At 45.4% G+C, this 19,509-nt stretch overlaps 1 protein-coding gene across 1 annotated transcript; it reads right to left on the reverse strand.

Moving 5' to 3' along the window:
- Positions 1-1,184: 1,184 nt before the first annotated feature.
- PRPH2 (peripherin 2) lies at positions 1,185-11,282 on the reverse strand. The gene is made up of 3 exons (XM_074578230.1): positions 10,702-11,282; positions 7,720-7,966; positions 1,185-1,421 (listed from the first exon to the last, which is right to left on the reverse strand). The coding sequence occupies exons 1-3, from the start codon at positions 11,280-11,282 to the stop codon at positions 1,185-1,187; spliced, it is 1,065 nt and encodes a 354-aa protein (XP_074434331.1).
- Positions 11,283-19,509: the final 8,227 nt, after the last annotated feature.

A 19,509-nucleotide genomic window follows, 5' to 3' on the forward strand; every position in this document is an offset into this window, starting at 1 on the left:
ATATGCAGAACGTGCCTTCCCTTTGACTTAAAAGATGTAATGAAGGGTGCCCAATCACTGATAAAGGAAAAGAAAAGTTGCAAAAATTTGCATGCTGGGGACTGATTTGAACTTACTTTTCCCTGGCCTCAAAGTTTGAGGCTTGAAGTACTTGCAGGTGAATGGTGTCCCTTTGCTAGGACCCTGGAAAACATTTAAAGTGTTACTTCTAAGTAACATTTTTTCTTTTTTTTTTTTTTTTTTTCTTGTTTTAAAAATAGTTGGGCTTGAATACTCTGGAGCAACCTATGAGACTACACACTTTTAAAAATGTCCAGAATAACCATAACTGGCACATACTCATAGCATTGATTCCGCCCACTGCAAGAGGAATCTTCTAAGCTTCTGCTTGTTTAAATACAAGGTGAAGCATAAGTCTACAACACGCTCGTTCAAGTTACACAGCCTGAAAAAAAAACCCTGAGAAACAAACCCCATAAATCTTACCTTAATGTCGTTTTCATGATACTTGTGTTGTTTCATTAAATTATAATTTTTGCTTAGTACATAAATTCTCAGCATAAATTTCCTTTTTTTTTTTCTATGTACATCTTAAAAATACAGCAGAAAATACCATTGCTTATCACATTACCAAAAACCACATTATATTAGAGGTTTGTCAAAATACCTGTATACTAAGTTATATACAATTCTGGAAATCCTTCTTCCTTTTAGTTAGCAGTTAGTAACTGCTAACATGTTACTCTCCAGAAAACCAATCTCTTTGTCTTTAAAAGCTGAAGTACGTAAAGTATGCTGATAAAACAACTTGAGCAAAAAATATTCGCTTTTCAAAAATTCCACTTTTCATTTCAAAATAAGATGGAATGGATCACAGCGTGATGCCAGCAATTTTTTTTTTTTTTTTTTATTTTTTTAAACTACCTGTCCCTGATAAGGGACCACATGAATGTTGCAAGTCCTAGTGGGGTCACTTCCCCCAGAAGTTATGAATATGGTGTACTCACGTTGTGGATAAACGTATTATCCCAAGATGCACTATGTTGTATACTCCCATATGCAAAAAAAAAGCATGTGTAGAAATGTGTATTCTGATGGTTGATACATAGCTTTTAAAATGTAGATATTCACAATTCTCAGTTTTTTTATTCCTCTCTGATAAAAAGTCCGCATCAATTAGAAGCTCAACTGACCGTTGTGATGGCTGGCGTCTTCCCACCTTCCTCTCCTTCGGCTCCTTCGCCATCTGCTTCCACCTGATTGAACTTACCAATCTTTTTCAAATTCTCCAGCGCGGACTTCAAAGTGTCTTTCAGGCTGTTCTCCAGGATCCACCCTTCACTTTCACATTCAGGGTCTTCGGGATTTGCGATGCTTTCCAGAGAGGTGTGTAGGAGACGCAAGCCAACCGTCACCACCATCTGCGCCGTGCAATGGAAAAGACAGAGTGTGTCAGGCAAATTTTTGTAACCTTTATACCCTCGTCCACATCTTTGCCACCTTCTGCTATCAGCAGCCTGGGCTGCTGGTGTGAACAAAATCCCAATGGCGCCAAACAGACATGGTTTAAGAGCTGTGGGAATCCTCCAAAGGAGAGGAGATCCTGAGCAGCCTTCCCCTTTGGATGGCCAGGAGGGGTGAAGGAGAACTGGCAGGAGGAAAACGCCCCTTCACGAGTAGGAAAGGAAAGGGTGGAGGTCTGAAATGAGTGAGCAGCACGGAAAGCGGGACAGTTGATAAGCGATGAGTGGATGCATCAACTTACGAAGGAAGTACGTGAAACATCAGCCTTGTGCGGCCATGTGCACGAGGGGGCTTTCCACGTACCCCCGTCACAGGGTAGATGCCTCCGGAGAGATTTTAATGAAACCTCTGCTCCTGTGCGCTCGACGTCCGTAAAGCTATTTGTATGTGCAGCAACGTGCTCTGCCACTGCCCACTTAATTTCAGCTCTAAATATTTCTCCTTCACATTGACCTTCATATGTTTGGCAAGTATATTAACATGTGGCAGGTATATTAATCTGATCAAGGAGGCGTTAACGAATCAGCATCTGTGCAGAACAGAGCAGCATTAGGACTTGAGCCATCAGCTTGTCTACTTCAAATTCTGGTTTTGTTTTTTATATAGGTATGTGCAAATAAGGACGGCAAGGCAGGAGGTGATCTGTATCTCTCACTGGTTCAATCTAAAACAGATTTCTGTTTCTGATAAAATATTTACCAGTCCCAGCAGCCCTGACTGAGACTCTTTCTACTGTACTATGCTCGTGTAACACCCTTGACACTGGCAACACCCCAAACCTGCCTCCAGAGAGAAAGAATGTTTTTAGCCAGTCTCCTGCCTTCTGACACCGTTCAGAACAATCTGACTTCCACCGTTGTGGTGCTTATGAAGAAAAGTGATTGATCTGTCACGTAGAGGAAGAAAGAAAAGGCAGCAGCCAGAAGAGCCAGCTTGATGAGGTGGTAGAGCAGGTGGCCAGGATAAAGCAGACGACTAATTTAGTCTTTTGTACAGTAGGTAAAGCTAAGATCGAGACCGCTTGTTGTTGATAATGACCTCATAGGATTTGTTCTGTAGGGGAGGAAGGATGCCTCTGTTACCCTATTCAAATTCCCAAGGAAGGATTACCTCTGGACTTCCTAAACCCTAATGGTTAAAGAAGTCGGCATCCCCGTGTGCTGCTTACCTGGTGGCACAGCTGAGGCCCACGGAGAGCTTTCCTGGACATGCAAGGTGCTGCTTTCTGTTGAGGCTTTTGAACTAGAGCTGGAGGAAGCTTGCAAACTGTCATGCAGGATCACAGCATCGGGCAGATTTGAAGTTGGGATTCACCCACATAGTGTGGCCAATTGGAAAATTCACATCTGGCTTTTGGACTCACGGGACTGCTCAAGCATGTGCTTCTGTGGACTGTTCGTTAGCCTGTCTACCCTGGTCATCCTGCTTGTGTATGATCAGTGTCTCCAAACTCTTGGAAGACTAAAGGGTAACCATTAGATACAATTGAAATTTTCAGATGTTGATGTTTCTCTGTCTTCATTCAAAACCAGAAAGTGAAAAACACTGGTCCAACAAACAAGCTTCACCAAATACTTCCATATCCAAAGGCAAATTTTTGTCCTGTTCAACATAAGAATGCGTGACTTGCAATACCTTTGTCCTCAAAGAAGTCTCTAATGGCCCTGAATCTGGAAATAGTCTCATTTTGTTGTGGATCTGCCCAATACCATGGTGACTTAAATCAGTTGGAGACCTATTCTATAGAGGTCACAAAAAGCAACAGATCACATCACACTAGTCTTGGGATTTAAAGCCTTTGACACCTTCCTTTCAATCTGAGCCCCAGTTCTACTGCTCTCAGTCATGACACTAGTATCTTTCATATTGATTGCTGTGGCAAGTAAAGATTAATAGGACTGGACACAAAAGATGGCCTCCACTTTGCTCTCTGCTTGTGCTACCTCACTGCATGTCAGCAGGACCTTTTTTTTGCGACTGACTTACTAAGTCCCACTATTTGAAAGCAGAATTAGCCGTACTTACAGGCTTCCTGGAAGGCTCTAAGTCACTAAATATGGTCGTGCTTTAAAAAAGGAAGCTGTTTGTGCAGAAGAGAGCAGCTGACCTGCCCTCGGATGAGATTCTGTGACGTTTTCTCTCAGTTTTAAGATTTTATTTTCTTAAAAATCTTGCTCAGAAAGATTTTGGGTCCCTGGGGCTGAGATTTCCTAAAAGCAATGCAAAATGTTCAGGCTGTCATCACCTCCACTGACCTGAGCCTGCCTTCTCTGCTGGGTGAGAAGAGAATCAGCATCTAGAGACAACTATCTGGTAAATTAGTCCATCTCCTATATGATAGCATAGAGCCTTGGACCATCAGTTTTGCTGAAGTCCTGCACTGTGGAAGGAACAACCCCATGTACCAGTATATGCTGGGCGTGACTGGCTGAAAGCAGCTTGGCAATAAAGGGTCTTGGGGTCCTCGTGGACACCAAGTTGAACACGAGCCAGCAATGTGCCCCTGTGGCAAAGAAGGCGAATGGTATCCTGGGCTGCATTAGACAAAGTATTGCCGGCAGATTGAGGGCAGTGATTCTTCCTCCCTACTTGGCACTGGTGAGGCCACAGCGGGAGTGCTGTGTCCCGTTCTGGGCTCCTCACTACAAGAGAGATGTGGGCATAGTGGAGGGACTCCAACAAAGGGCCACTGAGATGATGAAGGGACTGGATGGAGCACCTCTCCTGTGTGAAGAGGCTGAGACAGCTGGGAACGTTCAGCCTGGAGAAGAGAAGGCTCAGGGCAGATCTTATCAATCTATATATAAACACCTGAAGGGAGGGGTAAAGAAGATGGAGCTGGGCTCTTTTCAGTGGTGCCCAATGGCAGGACAAGAGACAATGGGCACAAACTGAAACACAGGAGGTTCCCTGTGAACATTAGGAAACACTTTTTTGCTGAGAGGGTGACCGAGCACTGGCACGGGTTGCCCAGAGATTCGTTCGAGTCTCCCTCCTTGGAGATATTCAAAAGCTGTCTGGCCATGGTCATGGGCAACCAGCTCCAGGTGGCCTGCTTGAGCTGTGGGGCTGTGGGCAAGATGACCACCAGAGTCCCTGCCAACCTCAACCAGTCTGTGCCTCTGAATTGTAGACCTGTACTTAAACACAATCCAGCAGAGAAGGCCTCGGCACCAAGGTCACAAAGCTAGCCCTGATGAGTGATGGTTTCCCCGGCCAAACTGTCATGAAAACTCTTGTTGTTTTACAGCAACTTTAAAGTGTCAGGAAGAATAAGGCCACTGTGTTTCTCCAGGACTGGCTGTGGGCAGACTGGTCTGGTGCATCCCCCCGCATGCCCAGCCCCTCCATCTGTGCCAGCAGAGCAAACTGTGTCCGTCTGGAGCATCCCTGCTGCCTGTGGGCTGGGTTGGAAGATCATTGTGGGAGTTCACTCGTACTGTTCAGTGCATCAGAGAGTTTACTCTCTAGCGCGTGATGTGCAATGCACCTCCTGCTCCTGTCTCACTGTTCTCCTGGGTTCCCACCTCCTGGAGTTCAGTGCTGGGCTCCCTCTCTGGCACCACATGCGAGATGAATCTCAGGGTCGCGGCCACTGCGGTACCTGTGACCTATCGAGAGCCACATGTTTATACAGGTGAAGGACCTGGAGCATCTCGGGAACCAGCTGCTGCCCTCGCTTCCTTTTGAAATTCTCTATTCAGGGCACCCTTGGACCCTCCATTTCCTCTTCGCTGGCTGAGGCAGGTCAAGAAGAGAGCTAGGCTGGCTCCGCTTGACCTTCTGCAGCAAAGCCCATCTGTTTGCCAGGGTTTAGCCTGAGGCGGCTTAGCTAGAGCATGGGGTGATCTTTTTTTGTCACCCTCATGACCAGTTGTCCCTCATGGGAAGCCTACAGCTTTTGCTAGTAAAAGCGGCATGTGGATAATAATGTATTTATTTTCAAAAAATACGACACACTACTTTTTTTTCAAACAGAAGTTTTGATACTTCAAAATAGATTCATTCCTCCTTGCACCTAATATGGAAACATTAAACCCAAATGGCCTTCCCTGAGGTCCCTACACCCATTTGGCATGTGATTTTTTTATTATTTTTTTTTTCCACGAAAAGTGACAGCTGCGATGAGTGTTTCCCTCCGTGCCCTGTCCCCCTTCCCACATCTCTGTACCACCAACCCGGCTGGAAAGCATCCTCCGCCGGCCCCCAGAAGGGCTTTGCTGGGGAGGTTGCTGTGGCCGTGCCGCTGGCGGGAGTTCCTGTTGTCGCCGGGTGCAAAGCAAACCAGGGCGCTCCTTTGCTTTTGCACTTCCCTGTAATTTCTCAGCAAGCCACTCCACGGGAAAATGAGAAGCGCGGAGCCAGCACGCTAAATCCCCGCTGGGTCCCACCCTGGTCGGATCGTCGTCTTACTTGGCCAGGGGTCGGGACCTCTGCCACGCTCCTACTCGATATAAAATTGTTTCCTACCCTGATTGCGATTTAAAGAAAGCGGTTATGTTTCAAAGGGAGGCTAAATTAATGTCTGCTTCCTGCGTTGCTTCCTTCCTTCAAAGTTTGCCTTAAAAGTGGAGGGAGTTTTGAGACCCAAATCTGGACCCTTTATGGCAGAATATCAGGCAAGTCATAAATATTCAGGAGGGCCCAATTAATGTAACCCAGGGTTGTGATATTTCTTTAAAGCTTTGCCCTGAGAGTCCTCTGATTGCCTGAAGAAAAATTCACCTTGTATTTTAAAAAAGACAAAGGGGAAAAGAGAAGATCATATTTCTTATTATGCCACAGGTTGGAAAAAGTACCCGGGTGTACTTTGAAGAGTTAGAATTAAATACTGCATTTTAATCACTGCTATTAATGTTAACGTATCACTACCATTAATCTCCTACAAGTCAGCAGAGGTACGTTACGGGTTCCAAGTCATGATTTTTCGCAGCTAGCGTTAGTATTTCTGTGCATTTTTCTCCTGAGTTTTTTTTAATTTCCTTCGGAGCAGTTATTTTCAAAATAACACAACATGAAGTAGTTTTATGATATATTTTTTTTTTTCAGTTCACGGATTGTTTGGGGAGGTGTTTGTTTTCTAAAAAGCACCTTCATTCCTGGAAGGGTGTGGGCCAGTGCTTGTATCAAAACTTAACGCATTGTTTAGGTTTATCAAAATATAATGCATCTTTTAGGTTTACGCAAATTTTTAAGAAGCCAGCTGAATCATAAGGCAATGCCATTTGCAGCAGCTGTTTCAAGGGTTAAAAAGGGTCTCTGTGTCGCACAGCAAGCTGCCCCCTCCCTGTCGGCCATCGGGTCCTGCTCTACCTCCACACCCCCCGCCTCACACGCCGGCTCTCGTGCCACTGCCGTCTCCGTGTGTTAATATTGATCAAACACCCCGGCTAGAGAATTGGCCATCTCCCAGAGGCAGAAGGACATGTTTGCCTTGCATCGAATGGATGGTATTTTAGCAGCAAAGCTGCACTTTGGGCAATGGTACCCACAAACACCTACAGTGGGCAGTATCTGCACCTGTTTGCGTGCACACTGTGGTTTTGGGAAGCAGAATAAAATAAAATTAATCCACTTGCTTCACCTAAACCACTTCTTGTGTCCAAAACCAGTGATGGAGCTGATGAAGGACCTTAAACCAAATGCTGCCCTGAAGCTGGAGACTGCGCTTGGCTCCAGGTCTTATTTTCATCAGCACATAAAGCCCTTAATTGCACTTTCTGTCCCACAAATTACTGCCATCTCTTTCTGACGTGCCGCTTTGCGCACTTTTCATTCACCACTAATGGTGACACACATAAAATTAATGCATCTGGACAGCTGAGCCCTCCCACACCCTTCCCTGCTCAGCACCCTGCATTTGGCACAAAATCGGTCCTTTTTTCCCCTCTTGCTGTGGGGATACTTGAGGCTCTGGCAGGACTACTCTGAAGGGGGGGTCTGCAATCTAACCCCCATCCCGTGCTTCCCAGCTGTGTCTCCGGCCCGGGACCTTTCAGGCCTTACGTAGATGGTCACTATTAGATGTTTTCTCAGCCAAAGAAGGACGGCGGACAGTTTATTTTAAATAGATCTGATATTTAACTTGGAAGCCCATGCTGAAAAATGCTCTGCTCCTCTGGACCTGGCGCTTCAGCACAGCATGGCCTGGGGGGGGAGGGGGGGGAAGGGGGGGGACGGGGGGGAGAGGGTTACCTCAAAAAGCCAGACGAGGAGGACGACGGCGCCCATGGAGCTCATCATGCTGCTGTAGTAGTGCAGGAGGGCTTCCCGGCAGCCGCGGCGCCAGAGGTTGAGCTCCTCCGTTTGGTAGTCGTAGCTGTAGTGAGCCGAGTTGTTGGTGACCTGGTACTGGATGCAGGGTCTCGGGGAGCTGGGGTTGCAGCAGCTGAAAGGGACGCCGTCCACCAAGTACCTTCCGTCCACATTGCTTTTGATCCGACTACGGGCAAGGGCAGAAGGAAGCGTGAATACACACAGACACATTTAAAGATATATATATGGAGCATACCGGAGCAAACTTGGATAAGAAAGGAAATCAAAGAGAGCGTGGATCTTCTATCGTTCCTCCTGGCTATGCCATTTCTCCGCATCCCCTGTGTATTTAGCGGCATTTGTCCCGGTTGTTTTTCCTCTCTGAAATCCTTTTCTATGTCAAGGCTACACTGAGTCTATAATTAACTTTTCATGATGGAAATGCACCCTCTTGGGTCGCTTCTTCAAAGAAATTAATATTTAAGAAAAGCAAATGGCAGAGAGAAATTTCAGGAGGGGCAGTCATAAAAGAGTGATCACAGCATAGTTAGGGAGATGTTGAAGGTGACCTGAGCTTGGAAAAGGACCCACAACAACCTTAGTACCCACTATACCCATTGATCCAGCAAACCTAACAGCTTCTCTTTGAGGATAATAGCTCCGGGAAGGGGTTACACATTTATTCTTGGCTTGGGAAGGTAGGCAGTATTTAAAACGTAAAATGGGCTTCAGCAACAGGATGTTGAAAAATTTCTGAAATCCTCGCAGGAGCTCCCCAACTCCATAAACAGCCATTTAGTCTGGTGCCTTAGGAGATGAGAGATGCTTAGAAGGCAAATAGTTCCACTGGCACTGCAGAAAATGACTACAAAAAGAGGACTGCAACTCTAACAAATGTCATTTTGCTTAGAAAATGACAGAATGGAGAGCCCCAGTGATCTAGAAAGGTGAAAAAAAAACCCCTGAGAGTAGGTTGTAGCATTCTATGTGGATATTTTAAAATTGAGTCAGGGAGAGAGAAGTGATTGCAACAGCCTGGTGAAGGAAAATTCCACTTTGCGGTCGTGACCTAAATATATCTAAATGCCAAGTGCAGTTGAGGTTTTATCTCTAGATGTAAAGTGTGCTCTGCGTTGGGTCTAATTCCCATTGATGTGTAAATGCTCCACCAGTTTCAGAGAGATTGGATCAGGCCTCTGCTCTACAAATAATATAAAAATCACATTGCAGGGGGACGGACTCCCACCTTCGCTGGAATTAAGGAGAACTTTGCTATTGACTTCAAAGGGACAAAAATATCCCACCAGGAATACGAGCAGAGTTTGTGCACCACCGCGCAGTTCAAACCCTGAATTCACTCATTAACATCCGTTTGTGGATTTTTAATGCCCTATTTCCTGCCTCAGTAGTACAAAGAAATTGCCCCAGGTCTCAGCCCCAAACAAGACATCATTTATTAAGGACAATATAACCTTGTTTTCCCTGTGTGCTTTGCCCTTCCACTGCTGCTGGATTAAGTTACAGCTCTCAAATCTCCACATAATGCTGGCAAGGTGAACTTATTATGTTTTCAAGTAGTTATTTATACCCATGGGCATACCTTCGCAATGCAAATACTCCCTTATTAAATAGCGAATGTATTTATTTGTTACAACCCCCGCAGAGCAACGGGTTAAGCCTGTCACAGTTTTCACTACGAAGTCCCAGTTCAGAATCGCAAAAACAACCCGACCACCCAACAAGTCTAAACAATACGCAGAGAGACACGCACAACTGAAATACTGTTTACACAGTCAGGCAGGGATCCCACGAGATACACAAAGTCCTTTTCAAAATTAATTCAGATGTTTTTAACGCGGGCAGTACATTTAAAAAGCAGATTGCTTCCAGTTTACAAGACCCTTTGGGCAGCCACAGAGTATGAACGTTAACCAGCGATGTTCACAAAGAACTCTGAATAACGATCTCTTCCCCCGATGCTTAATCTATTAAAAGGTTGTGGGCATTTATGCTCAATGCTTATTTTTTAATTTCAAAAGTTCGTTTGTTCCCATATTTATTTTTTGACTTGCGCTTACTGCGCCTAACCTGATTTTGAGATTACTGCCTCTTTAGGCACTGACATCAGAGCCATTACGGTGTTTCTCATCAACAGTCTGTTCTGGTTTGTATAGAGGAAACTAGTGCTGTTTTCATGTAAGATTTTAAAAAAATTAGGCACAAGCATATATACTGAGCATGTTTTTATACGGGAGAGAACATAAAATGCATTTGGCTACACTGGGCATTGCGTGAAGCTGGGAACGTCAAGCTAGGGTGTTGACGGCTCAATATTGTCACACAATCCATTGAATGAATATAAAAATAAAATTCTAAAACTGAGGGATTTAAAACACATGAGTTATCAGTAAAGCTTTACTGTTTCTATTTGTTTCCATGAGATTGCTTAATTGCCAATGTCTAAAGTGGCGTTTTAAAAGTGGTGTCAGCAGTATATATCCAGGGACGTCTTTTTTTAGGAACTTAATAAGTCCCATTGAAATCTGCTTTAGGAATAGTGATGTTCTCACATTCCCCTGTCGATTTTGGGAATAGGTACGTGTGGCTCAACGTAAGGGGTTTATAAAGAGGTAAAAGGGATTAGAAATTATTATTGTAAGTCTGTCTACATTGCACTGCATAAGAGTGAGAATTGTATTTTAGTGCGTTATATTTTATGGTCTGGATAATGCTAGAGGAATTTGCCAGGGGAGGAAGCAATCTAGCTGAACGTTTGGGATGCTCATTAAGCAAAAGCAGAGAAAACCCCCGTTTTATACAACCCCCCCTCCAGTCAGTGCCTGTTTCGATGTACAGTTCTTTAGTACGATACTGATCAACTAGTTTGATACCATGCGATACGAACCCCACTAAGTCACTTACTCTTTCACTTCTTTGGAGCTGAAGTCCAGGTATCTGTTGCTGATCCACTGAATTTCGAACCAATCTTTGAAGCCGTTGTTCCCACAGCATTTGAACTCAATTTGGAGCATGTCAATGGTCTTCTTCATGAAGCACCTTCCGGGGGTGTCTGTGTCCCGGTAGAACTTCATGCTGTTCTTGAGCCCCTGGGCCAGTGTGCTCTCCAGAGAGCCCCGCATGAGAAAGCAAATCAGAGCAACGAAGAAAATGAGTATGTTAAAGAAGAAACACAGTGCCAGGTAAGGTTTCAGCAAAGGCTTCCACTTGGCAAATTTAGCAGGATCCAAAGAATCGTAACAAATTTTGCCAGCAAAACCATTGAAGGCGCAGGATAATATACCCATCAATATCAAAGAATTGGGCACAAAGTGGCTTTCAGAATTGTCCATCACTTCGCTTCGCTTCCGGAGTTCAATTTTGAGGAACAACCCCATACTAAAAACAATGATTCCAGCAAACACTGAAAACCAGTTCATGAGCCATAGTCCCTGGGCTAGTTTTACCCGTTTCTTCTGGTTGAATTTAACTTTCAGCAGTGCCATCTTCGTAATGGGAGATGTTGGAAGATTTCACAGCCTGGACCCCTCTTCTCGGCGTAAGCAACTGGAGGAAGAACCATTCAGGCGTTGGAAGAGACCCCGAACGGCACGGTGGGAAGCGAGCCACTGCACGGTCCTTCCATCTTGAGCTCCCCCGCTTAGGATTCAAGCGAGTAAAATATTCAAAGACCCCAATTAACAATTTCACATTAGTGAGAATAATGGGCAATTAGCACCTACAACTATTTCTGGTGGTTCCTTCCAAGCAAAGGAGAAACAGTCTCAAGGTTTCAAATGATTTGATCTGGATCCGCAAGACGTCATTCTAATACCTTTAATCATTTGATCCAATTTGGAGAAATGTCTGTCAACAGATGAGTAGAAATAATCCCTCATTTTACTATTTAGTAGATTTGTGCTTTCTTATGATAGGCTGCTGGGCAGAACGTGAAAACCCAGAGATATAAAAAGATCTTTGTTGCCAGAACAATATGGATCCTTTGAGGAAAAAAGAAGAGGGCTCCGAGATAAAAAAGGCTGCTTGAATACAAAAATATACTTCCCCTACGTGATCCTGATTTATCCATATCTACAGCCAAAAACACCTTTCTAGTCTTTATCCTTCTGTGTTGACCCAAGATGACATCCTGTGGCTTATGTGTTCTGGAAACAGATAAGAGTGTAGTTTACAGTGACCTAAAAAACCTAAGCTTGGCATTTTCTATTTACTTCCTGGGCTTGTACCATCTCTGAGCCTTGGCAGGAGAGAAGGAGAAAGGAAAAGTTTAGAGAAACTCAATGAATAAACACCAGCCTCACATCTAGAGGTGCTTTTATAAAAAGTGAGCTGGCATGAGCAGCTTACTGGATAATTACTGGGCCAGGGAGGGGAGCGGGGCTGCCCAAGGAGACCCGGGAGATTACACCAGGGAGGAATTTGACCCAGCGGCTGGGGAGGGACCCTTGGGCTGCTGTCACTAGCCACCCCAGGGTTCCTGGGTTCTGCTGAGGGATCTGCAGCCTGGCTCTGCTTTCACGCTGTAGCGGGCAGAAAAGGACAGATGCAACCCCCTCCTTCAGCGGTGTCTTCCCTCCTTATGCCGCACAGCTGTTTTGGGCAAGCAGGGATGCTGGGCATCTGCTGTTTCCAGTGCTTTGGGAGTTTTACTCACTCTGAAATATCACCTCCTGCTCCCCCCTGGCCCCACAGAGGTTCCAAACTATTGGGAAAGTCCTGCGCTGGCCCACCACCTGCTGCAGAAATGCAAAATTAGCCTCGGGCAACCTTGAGCAATGCAAAATTAACCTGCAGGTGTGCGAGGGTGTGGGTGCTAATGCCGCAGGTGAGAAAGGAGCATCCCTAGGAGAGGGATAGGGAGGCTCTGTCCCGACCCAAGCCAGCCTGACCTGCTGCTGGCTGAGTGCCCTGGGGGCATCCTCTAGTGGCTGCCAGCAGTGCGGTGCACCAGCCTCGAGGGAAAGGTGAAGGGACCTGCCCAGGAGGAAGGCAAGTGTGGAAAATAATAATTATTAAAAAAAAAATGTAGCGAAAAATAGTATTTTGGTAGTCTGCCGCTGTGCGGTACCATGGGTGCTGCTCAGTTACTGTTTGAGATCCTGGAACGCTGGAGGCCTCTTCAGTAAGGACAAAGGCTGTCAAGCTGCTACTTTTTCCTGTGCTAATGGAAGGTTTTTGCGATGGACCTTTCCTGGCCCATCCGGGCACTATTGCAGTGACCTGGAGAGCAGCCGGTCACTGGGGTTTCCCTAAAGTAAGCCTGGCTGTCAGCCCTGCTGCTGCCCTGGAAGGTGAAGGGTGGGTGTGTAAGAGGAAAGGAGGAAGGCACTTATCCATCGGGGACTATTCTCTCTGCTTGCCATGAAGTGGATGAGAAGTGCTGTTTCTTGGGAGAGCCTCTTAAGTATTTTTGTGCAATAAGCCATAGCACTGAAATAACATCTCTCCTGGCTTCTCGGCAAAATACCCCATAATTCTGCCGTGCATGTTACTACGTTTCGCTGACTCCTCCAGGGCTCAGTTAGGAAACACAAGATAGCTTGGAGGGTGCATATATCTGACAGCCTGAAGTTAATTCTACGTAAGTGACCTTGAAACTATTTCTTTTCTTGTCAGTGATGAGAGTGAAACTCTAGTTAGCGTGCAAAAGAATTTTCTATCAGGTCTGTGGATCATGAGGATATACAGAGAAATATGTTCTGCATATTCCGTACAATTAATAGGACAAGAAATAGTAAATCTGCCCACAGCAGATGTAAGCCTGGTGCTGTGCTGGATATGGGGAAATCTGTATTCAGGAGCACAGATGACAGTCTAAATATGCGCTACCTTAATAATTTAGCATTCAGATGTCCACGACAGATCTGATGCAGCAAAACCATGTCATTGTATACACTAGGGTGTTTCCTGTTAATTCAGGAATAAAAATAGTGAAATAGAACATGCAGCATATGCTTCAGAGCTCACTGATCCCTCCAAATTTACTCTTCCCTTTAAACAAAGGTTTAATAAATCATTCCTAAATAGTGTTTTCTGGGAGATTATCAGTGACCCACCTGATGCTCAGGAAGGGACACCCAGGTACTAATTAGACCTTTAAGACTTCAGGCGGTACCTTTAAAGTCATCACAGAGGGCAAGTGACACAACAGAAACAACCCAGATCTGGAAATCTGCTGTTTATTTAAGTAGTTTCAATAGTTCAGCACCAGCTGGGGAACTACAGTGGCAAAAACTACCCACCTATCAAGTTAACTCATCAGGCCTGGAAGCTTTAAAGGGGATTGCTGACATTAAATCATACGCTATAACTGAGAATCACGCACTATACCTGAAGGAAGGGGGTGCTTCCTTCAAAAAGGAAGTTAATGCTTTTAGAAGTGGGGATTTAATGCTTCCTGCTTCTCCCTGATGTAGAACTGACAAGCCTTGTGCGAGCTTCAGCACAAACTGATCACTGAGGGCTGTCCCAAGCAGAGCGACCTGAGGAAGAAGGTGGTTACGGGGGATCATCACAAACTGTTTTGGGGTGTGGACAGTACAAAAAAGAAAACTGGTTTTGCCTGGCATCTGCTTTTCTTGTAAATCTTTATCTTGGCTGGGATTCGCCTTTCGTTGGGCAGACTTACAACTGCTTTCTACTTCAAACAGAAAACGTTGGAACTGATCCATAGCAGACAAAAGCTAATTGCAGCAGGGATGCTTGAGTTAATGGTCTCCTCAGAGGTTGCAATTTAACTCAAATGTATAATTCATATGCCATTTCTGAGAAAAAAAAAAAGTTAGAATAAAATATTCAAATGATTATTGATCTGATAGAACTCAGCATGAAGGTGTTCAAATTCAAAATACTGTTAAAAAATGTAATTTCTATGGATAACAATGCAATATTGATACCTTTACGAAGAGCTATGCCTGCTAACCTAAAAATAAGCCACAAACTTGCCAGTTAATGTTATGAGGGAGGAAAAAGTTGGTTTTAATACAAACAATTCAAGCAGGTATTTGCTATACAGTCTGCTGCCCAGTCCGGGACTAATTGTGTTCCTTTCACCTCCAGGAATATGAGATATAAAAGGCGAATTCCATTTATGTAGGTATATCCTACGTGCCTAAACTATGGAAATGCTCTTAGTTGGCAATAATTTCTTGACCCGATCTTTTTTTCACACTGCTCTGTGGAACATGTGGCCTTCTTGGGTTCTTTTTTCTTTCCTTAGAAATGGTTAGGTTTCATTGCAAGGATGAAACTCAAATGAAAGAAGGAAGCTTACAGCATGTGGAAAAAGGGACTGTCCACTTGGGAGGAATACAGGAATGTTGTCAGAGTATGCAGAGATGCAGTAAGAAAGGTTAAGGCCCACTTGGAATTAAATCTGGCAAGGGATGTCAAGGACAACAAGAGCTTCTTCAAGTACATCAGTACCAAAGGAAGACTGGGAAAAATGTGGGCCTGCTGCTGAATGAGGTGGGTGCCCTGGTGACTGAGGATGCAGAGAAGGTGGAGTTACTGAATGCCGCCTTTGCTTCAGTGTTTACTGGTAAGGCCGGCCCCCAGGAATCCCAGACCCTGGAGGTAAGAGAAACAGTCTGGAGAAAGGAAGATTTTTCCCTTGGTTGAGGAGGATCAGCTTGGAGATCATTTAGGCAAATTCAACACGCTCACAAGTCCACGGGCCCTGATGGGATGCACCCATGAGTGCTGAGGGAGCTGGCAGATGTTATTGCTAAGCCACTCTCTGTCATCTTTGAAAGGTCCTGGAGAACAGGAGAGATGCCTGAGGACTGGAGGAAAGCCAATGTCACTCCTGCCTTCAAAAAGGGCAAGAAGGAGGACCCAGGAAACTACAGGCCAGTCAGCCTCACCTCCATCCCTGGAAAGATGATGGAACAGCTCGTTCTGGGTGTCATTTCTAAGCATGTAGAGGAAGAGAATATTATCGGGAATGGTCAACATGGATTCACCAAGGGGAAATCATGCTTCACCGATCTGATAGCCTTCTATGACGGCATGACTGGCTGGGTAGATGAGGTGAGAGCAGTGGATGTTGTATACTTGGACTTCAGCAAGGCTTTTGATGCTGTTTCCCATAAAATCTTCATAGGTAAGCTTAGGAAATGTGGGTTAGATGGGTGGACAGTGAAGTGTATTGAGAACGGGATGAATGGTAGAGCTCAGAGGGTTGTGATCAGCAGCGCAGAGTCCAGTTGGAGGCCTATAATTAGCAGTGTTCCCCAGGGGTCAGTACTGGGTCTGGTCTTGTTCAACATATTCATCAATGACCCGCATGAGGGGACAGAGTGTACCCTCAGCAAGTTTGCTGATGGCACAAAACTGGGAGAGGAGTGGCTGACACACCGGAATGCTGTGCCACCGTTCAGTGAGACCTGGACAGGCTAGACTCCACCCCAGGCTCTCCTAGGGTGGAGAGGAACCTAATGGAGTTCAACAAGGGCATTTAGGGTCCTGCAACTGGGGGAGAATAACCCCACGCACCAGTACAGGTTAGGGGTTCACCTGCTGGAAAGCAGCTCTGCGGAGGAGGACCTGGGAATCCTGGTGGACAAGAAGTTGACCATGAGGCAGCAATGTGTCCTTGTGGCCAAGAAGGTAAATGGTCTCCTGGGGCTCATTAAAAAGAGCGTGGCCAGCAGGTCAAGGGAGGTCATCCTCCCTCTCTACTCTGCCCTGGTGAGGCCACATCTGGAGTACTATCTCCAGCTCTGGGCTCCCCAGTTCAAGAAGGACAAGGAACTACTGGAGAGAGTCCAGTGGAGGGCTATGAATATGATCAAGGGACTGGAACATCTCTCTTGTGAGGAAAGACTGAGAGGCCTGTGTCTGTTTAGCTGGAGAAGAGAAGACTGAAAGGGGAGCTCATCAATGCTTATAAATATCTAAAGGGCAGGTGCCAAGAAGATGGGGCCAGACTCTTCTCAGTGGTGCCTGGTGACAGGACAAGGGGCAACTGGCACAAACTGGAACACAGGAAATTCTGTCTCAACATAAGGAAAAATTTCTTTGAGGGTGGCAGGGCACTGGAACAGGCTGCCCAGAGAGGTGGGGGAGTCTCTGTCTCTGGAGACATTCAAAACCCGCCTGGACACGTTCCTGTGCAACCTGCTCTAGGTGACCCTGCTCTGGCAGGGGGGTTAGACTAGCTGGTCTCCAAATGTCCCTTACAACCCCTATCGTTCTGTGATGAAGATGTCTGGTTTTGCCTATGATAGGAAGTTATTGTGTAGAGGTAAGAGGGTTTTTTATGCACTCTAGTTCATGGTTTGGCTTGCATTTGTAACTGTGTGGCGTGTACAGGGACACTCCTGAGGAACAACGTGATAAAATGGCTGAACCACATGATTAACAGGTGGAGAAAGGTCTGATTTATGACATTTTTTTCCCACTTACATGTACACAAGTAACTTGGTGGGCTACTGTTTTTGTGGCATGTGAAGTGACTGCAGGTCCTGAGCCTGGAAACAGAGGCAAGTCGCTAAATTCACTCCTTTGGTTGTTGTATACCCTGGGGAGGGTGATGTGATCCACTGGACCCCATGGCTCCTAAACTACACTGGGGCACGCTGTGGGGTTTTTAGTGTAGTTTTCCTCTGCGTAGTTCCCAGCGTTTCAGCCATCCTCATTCAGTGTGGCTAACGTGTTCAGAAAACAGTTTTAATTTGACCCCTGAGATGCTCTTTATGAGTATTTGCTTGTATTACTGTGATGCCTAGAGTGTAGTGTTCACTGCTGAAAGAATGAGAGTTATAAATCAATGTTTGTACTAGCAGAAACAGGAAAAAATATGTTGGGAATTGAAAGAAGCTTACAAAAGGCTCTCAGAAGTCATTACTGCTGGAAAACATCTCAGCACAACAGACAGAACCTCAAGTAAGTCAGATAAATTAGATCACGATGTGAATGGAAATGCTGAAATTCCACAAGTTGCACAGGTATTATTATTTTTTTTTCTTGCTGTTTGTATCTTTCCTTGTGTGTGATGAAACTGGCTTTTTAGTAGAGTACAGGCTGTGAGATGTCTTGTGCAGGTCCGATGGCTCCAATAGGAGGGCTGCGTAGAAAAAAAGGCCACAGTCACTAGAACTGGGGAGAGCCTGATGGAAAGTAAGAGGTAAGGGGGCAGAGCTGAGCAGCAAAAAGATGATGCGTAAAGGAGGTGAAGAAACGTACTTGTCTGCACACAGCTCTGGAATCCAACAAGTCTGCCCTCAGATCCCACTCATACACTGGGAGAAATCTACTTGGAAAGACAGAAGCAGGATGTGTATGAAGGGGGCAGGGAGGAGGTTTGAGTTATATACACAAAATCTCCTCCCGTTCAAGAATTCCTAGGTATTTTGTAACACCTGAAGCAATTCCAGGTAAAGCCACTGAGATTTGATCCCTGTCTACATATAGCTATAGCCTAAATAGGAAAAAGTTTAAAAAAAAAAAAAAAAAAAAAAAAACAAAACAAAACCCTGCCTAATATGTATTAAAAAAAACCAACAACCGAGCCCTCAAAAACATAAAGCATAAAAGTGTGTAAGAAATTGTCTTATGCACTTATTTCTTACCTGTTTCTCATGCAAATATTTTGCTAGACCCCACACCAGGATCTATTTAAAGGAAAAAGGGCTGGATAAAGAGAGAATGCAAATAACTCCCTTTGGTTCCTGGTATTCAGAGAAGCAGGTGCAGATAGAGGGAAATGCCTGGACTTCAGCGGGAACCGAGGGGGGCTGGCCCCTCTTGAGATGGACCTCCAGGTGCGATGGTGGCCTCACTGGAAGCAGCAGCAAAGCTCTCGGCTGCCTCTCTGGAGGCAAGCTTTAGCCCGTGCTGCCTCTCACAGCCTCAACAAATGCTAACACTCAAAGCTCTGCGTGGAGCTGAAGAATTGTCTCCATTCTCTTCCGAGGGTTCACGGTTGTCTATTTTTGCATAGAACTATTTTATTTCATTCACAGACACATATGAGCTTTAAAAGGTTGAGTTACAGCGCTGTGGTGAGCTGAGGAAGTTGCACTGGCTTTAAAGATTCTGGTAAGGCTGGAGGAGGGCTATCCAACCAGGCCATCTTTCAAAAATGTTTAAACCAAGAATATGCTCTTATGACTTCCTATGGAAAATGGTTCCATACCTCAATGCCCCATACTGTTTAGAAACTCTCTGCCTTTCTGCCAGTGGGCCCTCCCTTGAGTGCCAATTTGCACCTAGTTTATGGTGCTGATGTTTCTGTTACCCTCTGTTACCATAAGGTCTTCATAACCATGTCCTTGGCAGGTGTTTGTTTTTCAGCCCCTTCTGATGCCTAGCAAAATTAATTTCTTTAGGATATGTGCTGTGAAAGAAGTTCCTCAGTTATTCTGGTGGCAATGAAATGCGTACCAGAGCTGAAGTTCTTGAGGAGACTTTGCTTCAGCCTTGCCCTGTGCAGGTTATGTGAATCTGGCCAACATGTGGGTCATGCTGACAAACCTCTGTGGATGGAGGCAAATTGGTGCTGGTGCTGCTACTGCTTCATCCCCCGGCCAGCCCTGGTGCCACTGAGGGAACACCGTCAGTCTCAGTGCTGGCTCCTGGTACTCCCCCTTCCCAACTGGTTGGGGAATTACTGGCCCTGAACATGCTCATTCAACGGGCTCCTTGAACCGTCTTCTCCCTTGCATCACGTTTTCAGTCCTCCATCTTGCTACTAGGCGAGGTAGCTTG

This window comes from Larus michahellis, chromosome 3 (genome assembly GCF_964199755.1).
Source record: "Larus michahellis chromosome 3, bLarMic1.1, whole genome shotgun sequence".
Classification (NCBI taxonomy): domain Eukaryota; kingdom Metazoa; phylum Chordata; class Aves; order Charadriiformes; family Laridae; genus Larus; species Larus michahellis.

Excerpts from the sequence above, each read along its gene's own strand:
- PRPH2 (XM_074578230.1), bottom strand. The coding sequence starts at position 11,282 with ATGGCACTGCTGAAAGTTAAATTCAACCAGAAGAAACGGGTAAAACTA. Across the intron at positions 7,967-10,701 it reads AGCTCCAAAGAAGTGAAAGA|TCGGATCAAAAGCAATGTGG; the intron begins GTAAGTGACTTA and ends CCTTGCCCGTAG. Across the intron at positions 1,422-7,719 it reads TCCTCGTCTGGCTTTTTGAG|ATGGTGGTGACGGTTGGCTT; the intron begins GTAACCCTCTCC and ends TGCACGGCGCAG.